At 34.5% G+C, this 18,996-nt stretch overlaps 1 protein-coding gene across 4 annotated transcripts in view; it reads right to left on the bottom strand.

Moving 5' to 3' along the window:
* MYOF (myoferlin) overlaps positions 1 to 18,996 on the bottom strand; it is a 62,252-nt gene that overhangs the window by 19,960 nt on the left and 23,296 nt on the right. For 3 of the 4 annotated variants that reach the window (XM_077784640.2, XM_085583643.1, XM_085583645.1), the window contains 17 exons: positions 18,315 to 18,383; positions 18,147 to 18,190; positions 17,679 to 17,761; positions 15,335 to 15,373; positions 13,512 to 13,636; positions 12,934 to 13,050; positions 12,401 to 12,578; positions 11,485 to 11,609; positions 10,886 to 10,992; positions 8,431 to 8,623; positions 7,215 to 7,370; positions 6,087 to 6,218; positions 4,669 to 4,832; positions 2,943 to 3,057; positions 2,718 to 2,823; positions 1,059 to 1,201; positions 556 to 729 (listed from right to left, as the gene is read on the bottom strand). In XM_077784640.2, the coding sequence (XP_077640766.1) occupies positions 556 to 729; positions 1,059 to 1,201; positions 2,718 to 2,823; positions 2,943 to 3,057; positions 4,669 to 4,832; positions 6,087 to 6,218; positions 7,215 to 7,370; positions 8,431 to 8,623; positions 10,886 to 10,992; positions 11,485 to 11,609; positions 12,401 to 12,578; positions 12,934 to 13,050; positions 13,512 to 13,636; positions 15,335 to 15,373; positions 17,679 to 17,761; positions 18,147 to 18,190; positions 18,315 to 18,383 (2,070 nt within the window). The remainder of the gene's footprint in view (positions 1 to 555; positions 730 to 1,058; positions 1,202 to 2,717; positions 2,824 to 2,942; positions 3,058 to 4,668; positions 4,833 to 6,086; positions 6,219 to 7,214; positions 7,371 to 8,430; positions 8,624 to 10,885; positions 10,993 to 11,484; positions 11,610 to 12,400; positions 12,579 to 12,933; positions 13,051 to 13,511; positions 13,637 to 15,334; positions 15,374 to 17,678; positions 17,762 to 18,146; positions 18,191 to 18,314; positions 18,384 to 18,996) is intronic. The other variant, XM_085583644.1, reaches the window with a different exon arrangement.

Here is an 18,996-nt window from a genome sequence, read left to right as displayed (position 1 = left end):
ATTCTGGCTTCTCCAACACACTATTTTCTTTTCTTGTGGGGCTTATTTTTTTTTTCTTTGCTATATTTTGCTATATTTTCCTGTGTTTATTTGTTTATACAAGCAAATATTCATCAGGGGCAGCTTTTATCCAAGCCTGTTATCTTTTGTGCCAATGTTAAAACATCTAAATTACATGCATGAAAAGCTTGAGCTATCTTTTCACTTTACTTACAAGTAAAGCTTTTGAGCTAAATCTCACATAATTAAAAAAAAAAAAAATTATTTAAAAAATAAAGTAAGATTAAAAAGATATAAACCATAAATAATATATAATGTGATGTATATTTTGCATATGTAATAAAAATATAAAAAATTAGTAATAATACAAGAATCTCTACCCCAACTTTAATGATCCCTTTCTGACTAAGTAATTTAAATAACATACACTGTATTAACTTCTCAGTTATACACTAGTTTAACAATTCAGGGACTAAAACATCCAATATATTTGTTTATTTACTGCAAACTAACAGGTTAACCTTTGAAAACTGTGTTTGGCACTCTGTCTCTTACCAAAGCACCTTCAAGTTTAAAGATAGCTGCAGCTCCATGTGTCTCTGAGGGAGCCATTTTGCGTCTCCATCGTCTTCGACGGAACGTGTCAGAGCTGCGTTGTTCCCAGTGAAACTTCCAGCCAATCAAGGAAGCATATTCCCATCCTTCTTGGTCTTCATATGATGACCTTCCCTTGAAGATATAAATTCTTGTTATCCACAGTGTTGTGTAACCGAAGTGAAAAAAAAGCATCATTTCCTCTGGTAGGCCTGAAAACCCCTCATAAACCAAAGCAAGAAACATCAAAAGTTTAAAAAAGATACAAAAAGATAAAGAGACAAAAAGACAAAGAAAGGAAATACAATTAAAATGTAAAAGGTTGTTCTAGATCTTTTTTGCTTGGTATTACATTTTTTCTTCACTCAGGTAATGAGTAGTCTCATGTGGATTTAAGAACAAATTGTTAAAAAACCTCAGACTGTTACGATGTACAAGTCCCTGCCTGGGCCACTCTTGCTCACCCTTCCCGCTGTCATTCCTTCAGGCTGTTCCCTCCTGCGTTTCCGCACCAGCCGTCGTCGTCGGTGCGTGTGGTACATTTTCTCTGCAGCAACCCATGACTTGGGTTTAGAGTCTGGAGGAATAGTGATTCCATATTCCCACCCTAAAGCAGAATTGATTAGTTGGAATGTTTTCAGAAACACAAGTGAGATACAAAGAAGAAAAACACGGTAATAGAGTGACTGCACCTACAGAGGATGAAGCTTTATCACACAAAACTATCCAGCATTGCAGACCCTTACAGCCTAACAGCCAGGGGGCCACTGATGGCATTTTATAATGATCCTGTGTTGTAATATATGTGACAATAAATATCAGCATTAAAACAGACACAATAAATTTCAAGTTCTTTTCTTTGCATTTTTGTTTTCTCAGATGTTGATATCACATTTTCACATTTCACTGCAGGAAAATCTAACCCTTAATTTTAAATAAGAGTGAAATGTTGTGTGCAGTCTTGTGACTCCAGCAGCTTTTTGTTTAAAACACATGAACTCTGATCATAGAACTTTAAGAACTGGTAAGCCTGGTACTGTATTTTTGGTCTATTCAGTTGCCAAGCATCCAAGACTCAGATTTTAATTTAAATTGATCTCATAAAAAACTTACTGCAGACTCCTACCAGGTACTTTAGATAAATATTTGTTTTCTATTCTAACAGCTAGCTATTTTTTATTTAGAAGCAATAACTTTGAGTTTTCATTTGGTTTAGAACAAAACAAAATTTTCCTATAGTTTTGCAAAATGTTGTGTTTTCCATTATTTACCATGATCTTCCCTTTTTGTAAAAATTATTTATTTTGTTTTCAAACCATCAAACCAATGCCCTGTACTTTGCTATGGCTGCTACTGGCTACTTTTTCCTATTGATGTAGAATCCAAATTATGGTCCTGTGAGCTTGTTTATATCACAACTTTCTGTGATGACAACAGTCTTAATTTATTGAAAGTAATAAGCATATTAGGATTTTCTAACCTGATCATATTAGTAATATATATATCTGAAAATCTGTCTAGCAGCACCTGACTCTTCACAGAATGATTTTGAAGGTTTTTTTTCATTTCAGAATTGCCTAATAACCAATGTTCCATCCTGATCAGTCCTGCATAGCTCCCTTCCCACAAATTCAGTGCTGCTATTCTGCTCTCAGCAAAACAGGAATCCTTCCTATACTTGTGTGGTGTGTGACCAGCACAAACTGGTTCCCCACTTCCTTTAGTGCCCAGACTTCCTGATTCACTTTGTAGCATTATTTGGTGACTCATCCCATGGCTAAAGGCTCACAGGTAAATTACCAGACAGATCCAAACCTGGCTTTGCCACATACTCTTCGTGCAATTACAGAAGTTTCAGGTCTTAACCTTCTGGCTTCTCTAAAAACCCCTCAATTGCTGCTACTAATCCATTAAAATGGAAATAGAAATAGACACAGTTAACACTTTCCCAGTGTCATATTATCTGGTTCCTTAAGCAACTTTATCCAAACATTTCCTTGGTATTTTTCCATAAGGCAACCAATATCACACCCAGAATATTGCTACAGTTTTGACAAGTATCCTCCTTCATTATGCACTACAGCACGTTGTCCTAATATCAGCAGATAAATAGTAAATCTTACCATGTTCATCCACTGCTCGATTTAAATCGGATTTCCAAGCATCATCATCCCACACCCATCCAAAAGGACATGTGAATTCACGTGGGGGTGGGGCTTTTTCTCCATTCTTTTATGTAAGGGAAATAGAACAGTTTTCTGCATTAGTAGGGTAAATACACTGTGCAAAAAAACATAGTACTCCTTCTCTTAGACCTTTATTTATACAGTGAAAAATTTGACTCTCACCACATCTGTGAAACTCTCCTCAGATGCTTTCCATTCACCTCCAGGATAGCGACTCTCATTTTCATATACTTCATCAGTAAACTCAGTATGACCAGCATCAGCTTCAGTCAACAGACTGCACATCCAAAAAAAAAAAAAACAATAATAAATAAAACTCAGTTCACTACAGAAAACATAGTACAGAATGTGCATACATAGGGGTATTCTGTATTGTCCAGCTATACAAAGGAAACTTAGTAAAAAAAAAACACTGAAGAAACTCTAGTAGCAGTAAGCAGTAGGAGGAACATTACTCATAAATATGAGTAACTAGCAGGAATGTTTAACTGCTGTTTTATTCAGGATCTGCTTTGAATACATCCTCTTGGAAAAAGAAAGAACATAATAAATTTAAGTGTAGGAGACAAGGACTGTGTATGAATTATATGCATCTCTAAAGCACATGCATCTACATATACTCTAAAATTTGGCAATGTATTTAATTTTGTATCCATTTATGCTGTTGACAAGGCAAGCAATCAATTGGCTAATATTTTTCTAATTTTCAAGTAAAAGAAATAGGACAACATGAAATCAGATAAAAGCCTGTTGCTACACAGTGGTTCACTGTGGTTCAGAAGGCACCAAAGTGTGTTCCACACTGCCATTTGCTGGCCAAACTGAGCACACATCATCTCCCAGTGGAAGCAGCTGCATGGTAAAAATACACATTTCAACAGGATTTGATACAATTTCTTCGTGTCATCTCATTAATAAAAAATATTGATTTAATATAAATAAAATCCCATAAATTCGTGCCTATCACTGATAAAATTTTAAAATCGCACATATTTTTCCTCACACGCTTTTTCTATAGCAACAGTTCTATATATTTTTCACCATCAGAACACAAGAATTTAAAATGGGTCAAATATTTTCTTTTAGGAAGAAAGAAAACTGTCTCTTTCTCAGGCTGGTTTTTGATTATGAAACAAATAAAGTTCCCAGTCTGATTTAAAGTGTGGCAACACAGTCAGACTAGCATAACTCCAGTGCTGAAAACCTCTGGCAGAGCAAGACTGAACCTGTTGGAGCTGAGGAAGGACAGACACTTCTTGAATTTGGTCTACTGAAATCAATGTTTGCCTTGAGTCAGTTTGAGAAATAACCTGTGTCAGTTTAATGATGGCAATGGAACTTTTCAACATTTAATGAAATAAACACAAAAAGCCATCCAGTGTCCATGAATGCCTACACAAATGCTGTAATGGTGTTGCTACAGCATGAACTGCATATTTATACTGGATGCCAGGGTTAAGTTTCTATCCAGGGAAGATCCACCAATCCAAGGGTCTGCTCTAAAACCATCACAGCAGGATCTCTGAATCTCACATATACACATGTAGCTTCCTATGCATGAAATACTATTATTATCCCTTTTTAAAAGATGAAGCACTGAGACCCAGAGAATATAAGCAATATAGTCATCATAACATGGGGACTGCAAAACCATAAGCTGGTTCTTAGAAACTGATACTTTCTTTCATTTCTAGCCTGTTTTGTTTTCTTTTTTAAAAAAGGTAATGTTAATTTTAGCACTATTAACTAGCTTTGACTATTGGTTGGTTTTTGCTGTCTTGGAACATTCAGCTTAAAATCCTTTCTTGTCCAAGAAAAGAGAGAGGAGCTTTTACTCAACACCATAAATGTCTTTATTCCTATCAGAATAAAACTTTAAAAATCTGACCTTCTTTCAGGATCAACCATCCATTCTCCTTCCCAGTCCCAACCCTTTGGGGGTAGAAAGTACTCTCTTTTCAGTTTGATTTTTCCTGTAACATCAGAAAACTTGTGGCGACCAACAAGTCCTGAGGTACCCCACTTTCCAAAAAGGAGAGCCTGATTTTCATACTTTGTGGGAAGAAAAAAAAATCCAATTATTATTTAGGAATAATAAACAGCTTTCAGGAGGAGAAAAAATATATATTTATGTAACTGTTATAACTGAAACACTTCACTCTAGATTTACTTCCTCTGAAAGTAAGTACTCCCACGTTATTCTGAAATGTCATCATCAACTTCTTTCTTTCATTTTCTTCTGTGCTGCCTGGTAAACAATCTTCTCAATGTAATGCCTCCCTACAACTACAGTAAAAAATTATCTAACTTAAAGCTCTCTTAAATAAAATTAGGTTACATTATTCAAAGAAGTTCCTTCTGTTCCCTAAATGCATGATTCTGACATTCATTTCCATCTCCAATCTCTTCCTATTTAAAATTATTTCTTTTGTAACATGTAGAACTGAATCAAAATTTAATCATAGTAGCTACAAGGGGCATAATTCTGATGTCAGCCCAGTCTATTTCCCCTTCTGGGATTATTTGTAATTTATTATGATCTTAAGTTTTCTGCTTCTTATTCTTGTAAAATTGTTGGATTGTTGAAGACCAACAGAGACATTCAATATCCTCTTAAACTGTATACTTAAATAATAGCTTTGAACACCCATTGCTTTAAGTGACTTAGTACAGCACTACTAAATATTTAAGCATAGGTGCTACAGTGGCATCACTGTAAAAATATATTTTTATTAGCTATTTTACTGCTACTGGATTATATGCACCATTAGGTGATGTGGCATATAAAACACACCTACTACTACCATCCAAAAGGTAGACTATTTCAAGCATTTGAATTCTGAATTTAACTCTTCTCAATGAAATGTTATTGTATTACAGCATTTTGTCAGCAGCAGGAAATTTTCTGCTGCTACAAAAGAACTATTATTAAGCAAAACCACTTGTATGCAAGTATCATTTGTTGAAGTGAAGTAGCAATTTAAAAAAAGTATTATTCATATGCCAAAACATAATAGTTTAGATCTCAATCTTAATTACACTGATAAAAATCTAAAATAAACTGAAATCACTGGAGTTAACCAGACTTGTAGCTGACTAACCAGTTCAGAATCTGGTCTGCTGAAGTTCATCTGGTAGGCACAATGGACTTGATCATTAATTGCCTTGAATGGGTTCTACTTGTTTCCCTATTATAAACACTACTCTCTCTGTCAAGCATGCAAAGAAATTCAAAATAGCTCCAGCTGCATTGAATTCCCAACACTCACATCCAAGTTTAAAGTAAGAAAGCAATGATGGACATACCATTTCTGCAAAAACACTGAATGTTCCCTCTGCAAAGCTATTAAACTTCTTTTCAACTGCACTGAGCCCCAGCCAAATGTTAATTCTCAGCTCTGCAGGCATTTTGACATCTTTCGTCTTGTCCTGTGGGTACTGGCACACAAACAAAAATGTTATTCTTTGCTATGTTATGGAGGTATCATAGCTTTCAGTAAAAGATGTATATTAACAAAGAGATATGTATATATAAACAATATATACTTATTTATCTCTTCCTCTACTGCTTTTTATCAAAATCCAGTAGTAAGTAGTACAGGAGGAAAACATTCTTTGAATGATACCTGGCTAGGACATGTAAAAACCAAACATACTAATGGTAGTATCATCCCTGTTCCTGTATATTCTCTCCCAAGTTTCATTCAGCAATGAGTTTTCAATTTTGACAGTAACTTAAAACTTCAATGTTGATATTTGAATTTCTTGTTGGGACACTCTGGAAATGCAGAGGTTAGCAGGGATGGTTTAATAAAAGCATAATCAATGGGGTTTGAATAAAACCATGAAGATACAGGCTTGTCTGCAGTGAGGCATTCATGAAAAAAACTACTAGTAAAATGACAAACTCTATAAGTCCTCTTGTTTTACTGTCAGTTTGCCATTTTTCTGGTTAAGTTTATTTCAATAGAATACAGTATCAACTTAGATGGAGAAAGGCATTCCCATTCAAGAGTAAGATTCAATTCAGATAGACAAGTTCTGGGTTTGAACATGCTCTATTGCTTACAGAAAACCATCCAAAACTTTGAATATGTTTTTGGAACTTCTCTGACTTACGGTTATTATTCCCTCTGAAAGTTTCCATTCATGTCCAATCCCCAAATATCAACTCCGGTAACACTTTAAAAGTTCTATGACAATTTTGAGCTCTTTTAGAAAATTCTCAGAGATGGGGGCCAATACTGGTTATAACTGGCTTATGATAAACTTAAAAATTCTGTGATATTTTGAAGAAACTGTATGCAGTTTGCTTCTAATCTGTCCCGAGTTTGACACCTCACTGTTCATAGTTTGTTTGCATGTTTCATACTCATGTCAGATGGCATGTTAATTCAGGAAGTTAATTATTTCTTAAGGAGAACAAAAAAGTACCTTTAAGAAGATTGTTTGGGTCTTTCCACAGTATTTACCAGATGATTCAGGACTTGTTGTGGAGTAAAGCACTTGGTGTGCAGGAACACGAGCATAGGCCAGCCTCTTCTCCCCTCGGATCATCCATATGATTACATCAGGCATACTGTTTTGTGGCTGAGGATTATTTGGGGGGAAAGGAGAGTTAAGAAGAGTAATTAATTGAACAATAAACTAATCTAGAGATGAGAAAAGAGAAACACAAATAAGGGGTTATGTCAAAGGATTTATAATTTAGAATCAGGAATCATAATGAATTTATGATAAATAGAGGGAATTGCTTTGTTTTGCAAGAAAATCAATATATAGGTCTGAAAGAATCATAAAAAAAACACCATTGAGATTTTTGGAAAGCAAAGTAAGTTTTATTTTTAAAAAATCCTTAAATCTTTTATAAATCTTTCTAGAGACATTTTGTATCTCAATTCCCTTATGGTGATGATAGTGACTAGATGCCACATTCTGATGTTTTGGACTGACCTGCTACACAAGTGCTTGTGATGCTTCCACATTAAGGGTATATAATTTTAAGACTTCTAGCAGAAGACAGAAATGACCCCATTACCTTTTTGGAGTTCTGTGCCCACCTTTGTGAGCTAGCTGCAAGTCTGGCCAATTAATTGATCTTTTTTTTTTTTTTTTTAATCAGTGACTCTACAGAGCAGAAGTAACAAATTAAAAATAAAACCATTTCTAAAATGTTTTGAAAACCAGTTATGAGATGGCCAAGATGAAAACAGAAAACATTGGTGAAAATGTAAAAAAAAAAAGTCCACAGAAACAGATTGAACTCTGTTAGAAGTTGATTACTATCGCTACAAGCTGTGGAAATCCAACATACACCCTGCAGTTCCTAAACCAGAAAAGTGACTTGCAACTCTGGAAGAAAGGCGAGGACAGAATAGCCACTTAAGCAGAATAGGGTCTATTCTACCAATCACAGAGTGATCATTACCCAACACACATTCCCAGTGAGAACAGCTAACAAATGAGTTTTGTTTAAGTAAATTGCAATTACAGAGGGGAACATGTTTACTTTCACGGCATCTAAAATTACTATTCTACAGAGAGTGGATATTGCTTGATCAGCAGTGAACTTTAAACCCATTTGTGTTAGACAGGTAAACTAAACTATCCAGTACTGCTAAAGCAAACACCAGTACTGTGAAGCACTAACCTCTTCACTCAGTTGCAGTAATCTATCCAACCAATCCTCAATTTCTGTCAGAGTGGCTTTCACCTCAGTAGCTTCACTTCTCATCCTTGCTGCTGCTTCTCCAATCTGTTTGAGAGACTTGAGGCGCAGTTTTTCTATCTGAGTGTCAAGGACTGTAATATTAGATCTGCCTTCTATGAGGGGAAATGGTTTACTGAAAAGAGAATATTTGTTATGGTTAATAATCTAAGTGGCTTTTATTTATTTACACTCTAAATGCAGACATGCAAACAGTGGCAATGGATTGAGTGCTATCATTTCCTGTGATTGAAAACCACTGGAACAGTGCTACTGCATCTATTTCTGCAGAGATTTTTACCTCACAAGGCATTTATAGTAAGCAAGGGAAAGGCTGTACTTATGTAACAAGCACCAAGGCAGAACACCTTGAGATGTTTGCTTTAATGTACTTGCTGCCAATCAAACCAAGGAAAATCCATTTCTCTATATACTCACAGTAAAAAATGTACATCTCAAAACTGAAACCAGTGTCTTCAGACTAAGATTAGGTTCCTTTCCTTCACTGGAAACTATATATTCTCAAAAACTCAATATACAGATATGGTTTGTGGCTACGACTAGATTTATCTAACCCGTTGGCAAGAAAACATCAAAGAACTCTAGAAGAAATCTATGACACAGAACTTCTGAGTCAGCAGAGGGCAGAGTAACTATTCAATGGAACCAAGAAGCCATAAAATCCTGAGTTAGAAGGGACTCTCAAGGATCATTGAGCCCTGCCTCTGCACAAAACACCCCCAAAAACTCACAACATGTGTCTGACTGTTCTGTCTAATTCTGTCAGAAAAATGAGAGGAGGTTTGAGGAAAAGGCAGCTTTTCAAAGACCAATGACTGCATCCTTTAAGCAGAGTTCATTAAAATGTCTTTAATATGATATTTTACAAAAAGTTTAAAAATTTCCAAAGACACTGCCTAGTTTCTCTCCTTTGACCTATATTTAATGACATGCTATGAATTTCCAAGGTTTTTGATTCTGTAAAACCTTGATACTGACTATTGTGCCTTCCACTAGAGTTCTATTAATCTGAATGCAAGGGCTCTCTGCCCTGGGAGCTATTTTGACATGAATCACATGTACCAGATCAGAACCTTCAGAAAGTCAAATAATTTTAGGTTTAAGTAGTGCACTGAAAACTCCGTCAAACTCCTAACTCATTTAAACCTTAGCACAGCAAGGAAAAATCTTCTATGAATTCAACACAGAGAGCTGTGTCTTTGATAGAGGTTTTTTGAGTTTGCTAAAAAAATAACCCAAAAGAGCATTATATCCCATGAGCAAAATGAAGTTAATTTGGTGCTATATCTAAGTGCAATTGCTCCATAATTGCTGAGTGATATTTTATAAAATAATGAATTAATAACAGTGCAAATATGTGTCAGGATGAGGAATGACCTGAAGTTTCCACACTGACTAGTAGCTCCATGTTACAATAGTTTGCCCTTCTCATTTTGCTTTCCTGGAGTTTGTGAGTCCTTTCTCTCTGTTTCTTTCAGATCATACCATTCTATGAAGTCATCAATTTATATTTTTGCATAAGCTTTCTCTCATGTAATTCTTTGCTAGTACATACTGAACTCCATGTTTGTTTTTCCTCTGCTTATTTTTATATTGGCCTTACAACATGATGAATTTGTTCTCTCATTTCATGTTCTGTTATTTCCTCTTACAGATAATAATTGTTCTGTCATTTCCCCTTTATTTTTCCTGTGCTGTTTTATCACCCACTTGCTTACTCTCACCATCCAAATATTTCCTTTTTTCATGTCTCTTTCTCATAAAATTGCTTCCTCTCTGTTTAGAATTTATTCTCTTTCAAAACTCTAAATGCTGACTCCTTGTCTTCTCTGGAACACCCCATACATACAGATACATTGACTAAAAGCTTATTCAAAAATACAACCTTTATGGCCCATAATCCCTACATACCTTTTGATTTTTTCTTTTTTTTTTTGGGCTTACCAGTGAAGTACTAGACTTTCTTCCCTCTTCAGTTTCAGAAATAACATTGAAACACAGGTAAACCAAGGGTACATGAAGAATTCTAAAGAAGGGTGGATGCAAGAAAGGCAGCAGAGAAACCAAATATCCATTTTCAGAACAGTGCTCCCTCAGATTTTTCTCAAGAGATACTGTTTTGTCTTATCACTGTCAGTAATAAAACTATCCTGAGATAATGGAGAATTACACAACTAAGATGCTTTATTTGATTGGCAATATCCGTGATGTTTTACTACTTCCAGACACTTTTGGAATTTCAGTTCTTAGGTAAATTCATAGGACTAGTCAGTTTTATAGCCCTCAAAATTTGTTTTCTGACTCAGCAGAGGCAATAACAAAGATTCTGAGCAGGCCGGGAATGATAACAGTGGAATGATAAAAAACATTCTTTTACCTTATATCTTCTGTAAGTTCATCAATCAGCTTCAACCACATCTCAGCTAATCTGTTTTCAGACACTTTAGCCTGCATTCCTGATTTTAAGGTGGCTAAGTTGGATTGCTGAAGAATTTAAAAGAAAAGAATTTGTATTTATAAACTTCCTGTGTGGTTTATTGTCAGTAGGAGTTTCAAGATTTTGATCTTATTTATTTGTCTGTGTAAAGGCCAAGCCAAAAAAGGACTTATATTTAAACTTAATTTGTATTTAACAGGACTATTCTGATATTCTCCCCCACTGTATTTAACAAAACATGCAAATAACAGTCCCACAGACTCAATAGGCTCCTAACCAATACTGAGGACTCTTCCTTCCCATGGGAATTCCCTGTGGATTCAAGCTGGAGTGTATTGAGCCTTGCTAAAATACAGGCCAATGATTAACAGTGCCATTTGTTGCACCAAGCAACTTTTAATTTTGACTAAGAAAAAAGGAGAGAAAGTAACACGAAACTTCCATAATGTGCTCAAAATGCCACTTTCTGACTATACTTCTAAATGGAAAAGAGAAAAAATGAAAAGCCTATCAGAAAAAGAAGTTTTTAAATGTCTTACCAGTCTTTCAGCCATGTTTAGGATTACATTCACAGGGTCTAATCTATGACTTATGTCCTCCCAAAAAGATGTCAGCGTTACAACTGGCTTTGTGTTTGCCCATGGCAAGTAGTAATAATAATTACCTGGTGTGTGAAACATTTGTATGTAAGACTTAGAATTCATGGCAGGAATACTTATTGTAGACTGTTGCTACATTTATATAATTTATCTAGAAATCACTAAGAACATATAAGCTACTCAAAATTCACATAAGGATTTGTATTTTCAAGCCACCAGAGCATCTGTTGAATAGTAAATGTTCACTTCAAATAGTTTCAAATTTTTCCAAAATACAATAGATTTTAAATAATAAATTACCTGTTAACATATTCTTTCCTATAACATACTGATGTAGATGGCACATTAATATAGCTTTATCTTTGAAATAAAATATTCATATAATAATTTTCTAGAGTAAGTCTGATTATTTCATTTCATACACAGGAAAAAAACCAACAACTACTCTTTGCAGTTAATAAAAAAAAAATTATAGCCAAAATTTATTTTTCTGTAATCTAGGTAATTTGTTTTTTTCAAGACTGAGAGATGTATGGTTTAAAAACAAATTATTATTTTATTCTAAATCAGAATATAACAGAATAACGTGCCTTCTTCTCCTGGCAAAGCTTGTGAATATCTAGTACACCGTCAAAAGATTTCACTGACTTCTGCCAAAATTTCACTAATAACCTCAGTAAGACCTTGCAGCATGTACTCCATAAATGCAACTTCATCTCAAAAGCTGTGAAGAGCCACACGCTGTCATATCTTCAGGAAATGTTCAGTGCAGTTTGGGCTGACATTCCAAAGCTTTAAATAGCACTTCCACAAGACAATTTTAGAATGCTTCATCCCCAAGCCAGAGCATCCTCACCATCAAAAACGGCGCGGCTGTACTGGGTGGTGGATGCCAGCGGTTTGCAGGTGGTGTCGAACTTGTTGCCGTAGTTGCCGATGCTCACTTCGAACTGGATGGGCTCTCCCGTGTCTTGCAGCATCGTGGCAGAATGGAACACAGCAGCCAAGCAGAACTTCCGTCTGCGCTGGTATTTCTACCAAAACAACCTTTTCAGTTGTGTTTCAAAACGGGATCCGCGATTATAGAAAAACAACAGCAATATCTACATGGAAATAATAACTTCAATGTTTGTACTATTTCCTGAGAAGAAACCAAAAAATATAACGTGCATAATAAATTACTGCATTTGATATTATAAAATGTTTCAGATTAACACTTGCTACAAGGGCACAACATTTTTGTAGCCACTAATCCTCAGCCACCAGTAAAGGCCTCTCTTAACTTGGAGATTGAACTCCATTGTACTGATTTTAATGAGTTAGATCACTCTGTACAACCAGCCAAGGCACATCTCCACTACCAACAGTGACAATAAAACAAGGATTTACCTCAACAACCAGTAAGTCATCACTAGGAATCACTTCTAATTTTTTATTAACAGGCTTGCTTTCAGATAAGGTAGATAGCTCAACCAGAATTCTCCCTCTATACGCAACTCCTTCTCCCTGTAACATGAACACATATCAAATCAAATCTTATATATTTACCCTAAAGAAGCATATTCTTTTTTAGCTGTACATGAATCTGGCTTCACTGAAGTGTTCTCAAAACTCCTGCTGAGGCATGGATGTATATATTGGAGCAAGTGAAATAAAGCAGTTGGCTTAATGCCAGACATGAAAAACATATTTTTGCAAACAAGGAAAGAATAAATAAAAATGCATGCAAAGATGCAGTTAGTGAAAATCATCAAAATCATTCCTACCCCTTCAAAAATACCTTTAAAACAAAACCAGATAGGAACAGAAAATACAGTCATACCTCCTTATTAATTTTAAATATAAAATATTATTCAAAAATAAAGAGCAAGAGGTGTGTAGTGTGAAAAAACCCATTAAAATGAATTAATTTATTGATTAAAAAGAATAGCATTAATTATTTTATGAAAATTAATAAAGAAACTTACCTTTCCAAAGTTTAATTCATCATATGGGTCTGGGAATCCAGTGTATTCTCTTGGACTTCCATAGAAGTTTAGGTAACAAGGCCCAAATGTTGGTAAAAAGCCAACTTCAGTTTCTCCAGAGTTTACTAACAGAAGACATTACCATTATGTCTTTGTTAATTACCATATTAAGCCAGAAAGAAACAAATAACATTACTATCAAATCTGTTAGAAGAAATGTTAGATATTAGTTAGGTATTAGTAATATAAAAACATTTTATGCTGTGGATATACCACATGAATTTAAAGTAATTATACCACTGACTGTACTTGTACCTAACTTCTTTCTTCACTGTGCAACATTTACACTAAATGCAGCAAAACACTTCATGCAACACAACACTTCATGCAGCAAAAATCCCACAGAATGAGAAGAATTTATGTCCTACTCCAAATATATGGCTTTAATTTATGTACAAGGGTAATATGCTCTTATGCTAACAGAAAATATATTTTCTAAAAAAAAATAAAACTGAGTAAAACAACATTTGCAATCACTTAAATGCACAGGCCAATGATCCAAATAAACAGCTACAGAAAAGATGCACTCTCTAGCAGAAAAAAGAGATGAGAAACAGGTCAGCTTTGCAGCTGAAATTTCCTGGAGTGATCTGGAGCACAGAGAGGGATGCACTTCTCTCTCAGGGGAAAAGAAGACTGAGGTAAGACAGGGCAGTAAAGGGTTATGCCTTGTGTGGCTATGCCACTACTGAGTGACACGAGTAGACTGTAAAAGTGAATGTGATGTCTTGATGTAATTGCCTGTCAACAAAAAGTCACCTATAACCTGCACAATACAAAATAAAGATTTCAGTTCTCTATTTTGCAATTGGCTACTTTCACACCCTTACCTCTGAATAAGAAACAGTTCAAAAACTGAATGAAAAAAATCATTTGAATAATGTCCAATTTTTAAAAAATTCTAAGACTGAACTGCTCATATCTGACCTCAGTCTGACTAGGTTTAAACTACAGATATGTGTTAAATTAATGCATTCACTACTTACTGATGCAAATAAATTAAACAAAGTAAAAATTTAGAAACATACAGACAACAAAAAACCCTCCCAAAACTGGAATAAAAAGAATTTATTTTCTATTTTTTAAAATTTGAGATTCAGTTGTTTACTTTTAGAAGGTTAATGATCATCTATAACAGAAAGTGACTCTGAGAAATTATTTCAGCCTTTAACTTAATATTACATTATTCAGAAAGGAGGATAGTGAATGAAGTACCATGTGGATGAATGTTGATTACCTTTCAACTGCACTCCACTTGTATTTTTTATCACTACTTAAATAGTTACCAGAAAGTCTTTCAAAGCTGAATGTCAACCTGGAAAAGTCACCTCTCCAGGTAGTAACAGAATCAGATTTTATTTTCCAGATTTTTTTTTATATAGCTTGCTAAGCATAAGCAAAACAGCCATTAATTATTTTAGGCAGTTATTTACTTTTGCAATTGCAAATATACCTGTGATCCCATAGCTAAGTTAAAAATTTCAAGCCCTTGTTAGACTAAGCACTCTGTAATTGAAGCAACTGCATGCTCATCTCTAACACACAGCTTGAAGCGCCAGCCAAACAGAAATATTTTCAAACCAATTCCAATGCCAAAACTGGTTTATAGAGTTAGTTAGGTTTGATACTCTGTAATCACAATGGTGAAATCTTTTAGACAACAAGACTTATTAAAAATATTTTTAAGCCAATGGAGTATCTTAGGCAATACTCTGCAGTTTGGGCAATGGAACACAAAATCAGTAACAGGTGAAGAGATAAACCTTCATATGATGAAGCCCCTGTTCCAGAAGATGAAAAATCTATATTATGAAAAGAAAAGTAGTTATATCACAGTGACAATAGCATTTAAAAAACTAACCCCACACCACAAAGCAATCTCTTAAAAAAATAAAGTTGAAAGCCTGAGACAAAATACATTTCATATGAAGCATTTTGCTTCTGGTTAATATATGAAGGTATTACTCTTCCTGTACAAATTCCAAAGGGGAAAAAAACAGCATATATCTCACAAAATAGCTTGTTTTAGTGCTTATTTTTCAGCTTTGTACAATTCTCCTCCACACAAAATACATATTTATTTTTAAAACTACTTTTAAAATCTTAAGGACATTTTAAACCCCCACTGCATTTCAGGGCCCCTTAGGGTATGTAGATTTACATTTACTGAGGACTACAGACTAGTTCAGTTTCACAATCCTTCAGACGCCAGAACAGGCTTCAGGCACAGCACTAAAGAGAAGATAATAGAAATGGCTATTCCAATGCCAGTGCCTCAGCAGACAGAGAAACCAAACTAATCTCCCCAGTTACTGAGTGCCTGGGTTTGACGTGTAAATGCTCTGTGACTCAGCTCAGTTCAAGACACAGGCTCATAGGGGAGTACAAGTGATCTCTCCAGAGCTGAATTCTCCCCAATAGCCTTGTCCTGGCTTTCCCATTGCCTCTTTCTTTTGCTTCTGGCTGTGCATATAAAAAGAATGTTTGCATGAAGTCTTACTTCAACAGCAGTCCTTCTAAGAGGACTACTTTATAAACTTTTATGTGACTGAAATACAATTCCATCCAATTCTTGCCTCCTTACTCAAGTCAGTATAGGATTGGAGCCACTAACTTTGTTTTTAAACATCTGATGCAGCCACCAACTTAAGGACAAATTGGTCTGTCTCAGACAAGTACATATCATATAGACTTTATAAATACAACAGAAAAAAATAATAATTTAGATTCTTATTGTGACAATGTTGAAAATTATTTTGAGACGGTGTCCTTTAAACTATTGTAGACAGATAAATACATGTTAAGCCTGTTTAGCCTTGAGCTTTACAATGCTGTTTGGATAAGTAATGCCAAGCATGTTCACTAGAAAGATAAAACAATTCCTCTGGCAAGTTAACACAGAGTCCTAGTGTGGGAGCTGGCCCAATTGTATGAAAGAGGTGATTACAGATATAGATCACAAAGAAATTATCAAAATCCACAAGATTATATTAGAATATAAATGTAACTGGATTTTTTCTAATATGTTCCAAAATATTGGCAGAAAAAAGAATAGTTTTATTACAAATCTATTTTCCAATGGGAACAATATGTTAGGACCTCATATCTTGCCTAACTTGTTTTCTTGTAGTTAATCAGTTTTGGGTTTTAGCTGTGTGAAATTACATATCCAGACATCTCTACTGATTGAAGCATATATATCAATTGTCTGCAATCATAGCAGTGCAATCAAAATCAGAGTTACAAAACAGGAATACAGAGCACTCATGCAATGAGATGCAGGGCCTACTTCTAGTCAGCTGCTGATCAGAGCAGAGATTGTCCCAAGTTCCCCAGCATCTGCAAGCAGCCCAGTGGTGTCCAGGAAATGAGTATGTGGTTCTAGAGTTCCTTTAGGCTAACTACTCAGGAACATTCCACAGCTTTTAGATTCCCTTCTAGAGATAAAACAGATATTCTTACAAGGAGATATTCTTACAAGCAAAAGGAGTCTTTTTTACCAGTGTCCAAAGAAGAAATGGTTCTGAAGCAGTGACTCCAGTTCATCTTGAAGTTAAATATCTTATTAAGCATCTAAGTAAATTTGCATATCTTATACAATGTAGTTTGTGATAGCACATAATTTTCTGAATTTGGGAAAGCACTCATAAATTTACTTGGTTCATTACTATGCATATGTATATATATAAAATATGTAACTATAATTATTTAATATATGTATTATACTATATTATATATAGTATATATTTTTATTTATATATATAAATATATAAATATATATAAAATATATATATTTTATTTATATATATATATGTGTATATATATATATATATATATATATATATATATCAGAATTACTTGAATTAATCTTGAATTACTGCTATTTCCACCATGATGTGGTTTAGTCATTAAAATTTTAATACTTTTAAAAGTCCCATGGAATGTTTTCTAGGAGCATTGTTTTGAAAATTTTAAAAGGAGAAGACAATCCTGTTTCCAGGGAATTGAGAAACTGTAGAAAAATATATACTTTCTTAGAACACTGAGCTTTGCCATTCTATGTAACACAAGAGAAGACAGTGTGTTACACACTGCTCAAACAATTACCTTCAATCTCTCCTCCAGAAGAAGCAATTTTTGAGAGACTTAAATATGTTGTTCCAACTACATCATTTTTTGTAAGTCGATCCCTACAGAAAAGGAAAAAAAAGCAAGATTTTTATTTAAATATAATGCTGGTCATCACACACAGTGGCAAGCTACTAGTACACACACTTTCTATGATCTGAAATGCTTCAATATTAAGTTACAAGAGTGGTCTGTAGACCATGAATAAGTCACCTGACTTTTACACTATCATTAATCAGTTACAGTACTCAGTTCTCACTGCACACAATTAAAAATAATCTCATGTTGCACTAATCAGATCCCCTGTAAAGAAACCATAAAGGTACTTAAGCACTTGCTTGAGTACTCTCATGTACTGTAAAAACACCTGACATCTATAGAACCAGACTTTTTTCTGCTTATTATCATTTAGCTTCTTAAGTAATTTGATTAAAAGTCATAACTCACCAGTCAACAACTGAAAGTTTTATTTTCTCACACATTGAGGGAAACTGAAAAAGAAAAGCAATGAAAGTAAAATAACTCATTACATTTTTCACCTCCATAATGTTAAAGCCCTGAGCTCCAAAAAAAAAAAAGGTTGTTTACTATGGAAACAAGGGTAAAAAAACTGACCTTGATTTGAAGGTAAATAATTTGATTCCATTCTGGATTAGCATTTTTCTCAATTATATTTGTGCAAACCTGAAAAAAATGAAATCAAATATACAACAGAACATCAAAGATAAAACAGGAAAAAAAGTATTTACTAGCTATGATTTAGGGCACATCCTCATCTGATTAGAAAAATTAGGGATACTAGACAACAAATCCTAGATTAATGCTGCAATGAGCCATTGATGCTCAATGAATCTTCCATTGATAACTACTGTTAGAGTAATCTGCATATGCAGCATTAATGACTTCTAGAGAAAAAGAAAATATTGAAACAGTGTTTAAAGATGAGATTTGGGTTATCGTGCTTTTTTTTTTTCACTAGCTACAATTAAATGAAATTATTAAAGCTTGTTATTTTCACAAGCCACAATTTAACCTGCTTTTATCACTGCAGAGAAAGGAAATGAAGGAATTACTTGATTCTTTCTATATGCAGATTTTAGGTAGATGAAGAATGAATCATAGGGGAGAGGCTGCATTATTTGCTGGTCATGTCTTCTAAAGGTCTTCTACACTACTGGTGTGGTAATCTGACTATATACACATTAAATGACTGACAAAAAAATTGACTACTAATGACTATAAGTTGTGCAATTGTGCTCCAGATCAAATTTGGCATTCTAAGGAACACATGATTATT

Source organism: Lonchura striata, chromosome 6, assembly GCF_050655825.1.
Source record: "Lonchura striata isolate lonStrDom1 chromosome 6, ASM5065582v1, whole genome shotgun sequence".
In the NCBI taxonomy this organism is placed as follows: Eukaryota; Metazoa; Chordata; class Aves; order Passeriformes; family Estrildidae; genus Lonchura; species Lonchura striata.
This window is presented reverse-complemented; position numbering and strand designations above follow the sequence as displayed.